The sequence below is a fragment of the Saccostrea cucullata genome, unplaced genomic scaffold (genome assembly GCF_032062105.1).
Source record: "Saccostrea cucullata isolate Sc308-1 unplaced genomic scaffold, CSIRO_AGI_Scuc_v1 ctg21426, whole genome shotgun sequence".
Classification (NCBI taxonomy): Eukaryota; Metazoa; Mollusca; class Bivalvia; order Ostreida; family Ostreidae; genus Saccostrea; species Saccostrea cuccullata.
This window is the reverse complement of record NW_026935842.1, coordinates 4,982-6,782: the sequence shown is the minus strand read 5'-3', so window position 1 is coordinate 6,782 and position 1,801 is coordinate 4,982. Positions and strand designations below refer to the sequence as shown.

Here is a 1,801-nt window from a genome sequence, read left to right as displayed (position 1 = left end):
AAAGATGCCTTGACACAGACACATGAAGTTAATCTTTTCTCAAAATTTGGTTTAAATCATGATTTATATGTTGCTGTAGCATTCAAACTTATTTTATCTGGAAATTATTTTGGGATGTGTTTTATTAACATATCCTTCACTTTCACAAAATAATCTTACTCATGAGTAGTGTAACATAATTTTATCTCAATTTTTTATTGCGACTTTGGTATCAATATCTAAACTCAGTGGTGTCAAATTATTCTGCCTTATTTTCAGACAACGGATGTCTTCAAAATGTGAAGAAAGTAAAACGCAATCCAAGACTTCCAATAGATAGTGTTAATAAAGGTTCAACAATATCCGAAGGTAAAAAAATTATTTTTTTTCTTAAAAAAAATAATGCTTTTTTTCATTAAGAATGTCATATGAGAAAAGGATAACAATGAATAATGAAGCATTCTTTTTAATTCTCAGAAACTCACAAACTCACAGAAAGTAATTTATCACTTGTATATTGATTATAAGTAAAACTTTTTCGTATTTTATTTTGTAGGCTCAAACTTGCATGCGTTCCTCTTTGTTCTCATTAAATATGCAGAAGAATTAATGAGGAAAAAATTTAATGAGATCGTTAAACCAGAGAACTTAAAAGAGCATATAGAAAAGCATAGAAAATCTTTTAAATCTTTTAAATCTTTGGAAGAAGTACAGGGAAAACTATTGTTTCCTGGTAAGTAATGGAAATAAAGAGAAAATATAATTACGTTATTTATTATTTTGATTGCAACCTCCATATGACTAGCTTAGTGTTACAGTGTCTCATCCAAAGGTTAAACGCCTATTAGAAATTAATACTTGTCTATTTCTTGAGTGCTTATGACGAGGCCGTGTTTTATTTTGACCAAAAGTCAACATCTTACAATTAAGGATAAGGATTGATAGATAGCAAAAAGATAAGAAAATCTTCATCTTTTGAAAAAAGAGTCATTTTAAGACAAACATGACAAGCAAGGGTGGGTGTCCATCTTGGCAAAAAGGACTCATTTAGGACCCGGTTAAAGATTCAAGTTCAATATAACTACCGATAACTTAAATATTTCACTTTTTTTAGAAAATGGAGAAGTTAGTACAGATAATTTTGATGTTACCACCCTGTACACATTGTTTCGGCGAACTTTAGAAAACATAAAGCCCCAAAACGGATGGAATGTTTTTCCAGGAGACGAAAATATTACCCTTGGTGATGATATTGAGAGAATCCATATAATCAGGAACTTCGTGGTTCATCTTCCACTAAATAAAGAATTTGAAAAGATGAAAAAATACAAAGAGGTTTTGCTTCAGGTGTTGATTAATTAATATATGGCACATTTTTTTCTTGTCAGAAATTTTATATGTACAGTATTACAACTTAAAGAAGCTCTTAACACTAACAGAAACTGGTTTTTCGGACTCAGAGAAAAATATATCATATAAAGATATGCATATTGAGACGTTTTCGTTCGTTTTAGAACATAGGGTACGTGCCTTATTTGCGCATAAAAAATGTTCAAAAACATTGGACTATTTGGGAGCAGAAATCACTGTTGTTTACTTACATGCGGAAAATTAATGAAAAAGATTAATCAAATTTTTTACTCTTTCTCTAATATAATGCTAAAAATATTTTAATCTATTAAAAATTATGTAATTAACGGTAAATAACAATTTCTTTAATCTACCAAATAAATAGAGCTCTTTCGTGTGCAGTGTTTAGAGCGTCCTTAAACTTCTGAATGCACTGAAGACAAATAAATGCAATGTCTAGCTCCTATATATG

General features: G+C 29.7%; 1 protein-coding gene across 1 annotated transcript; it reads left to right on the top strand.

Annotated features, from left to right (window-relative positions):
* Positions 1-258: 258 nt before the first annotated feature.
* Positions 259-1,353, top strand: LOC134243912 (uncharacterized; the record flags this gene model as incomplete). The annotated part of the gene is made up of 3 exons (XM_062726155.1): positions 259-348; positions 536-712; positions 1,094-1,353. Coding segments are annotated over 3 exons (515 nt in total), but the record flags the coding sequence as incomplete, so codon positions are not given.
* Positions 1,354-1,801: the final 448 nt, after the last annotated feature.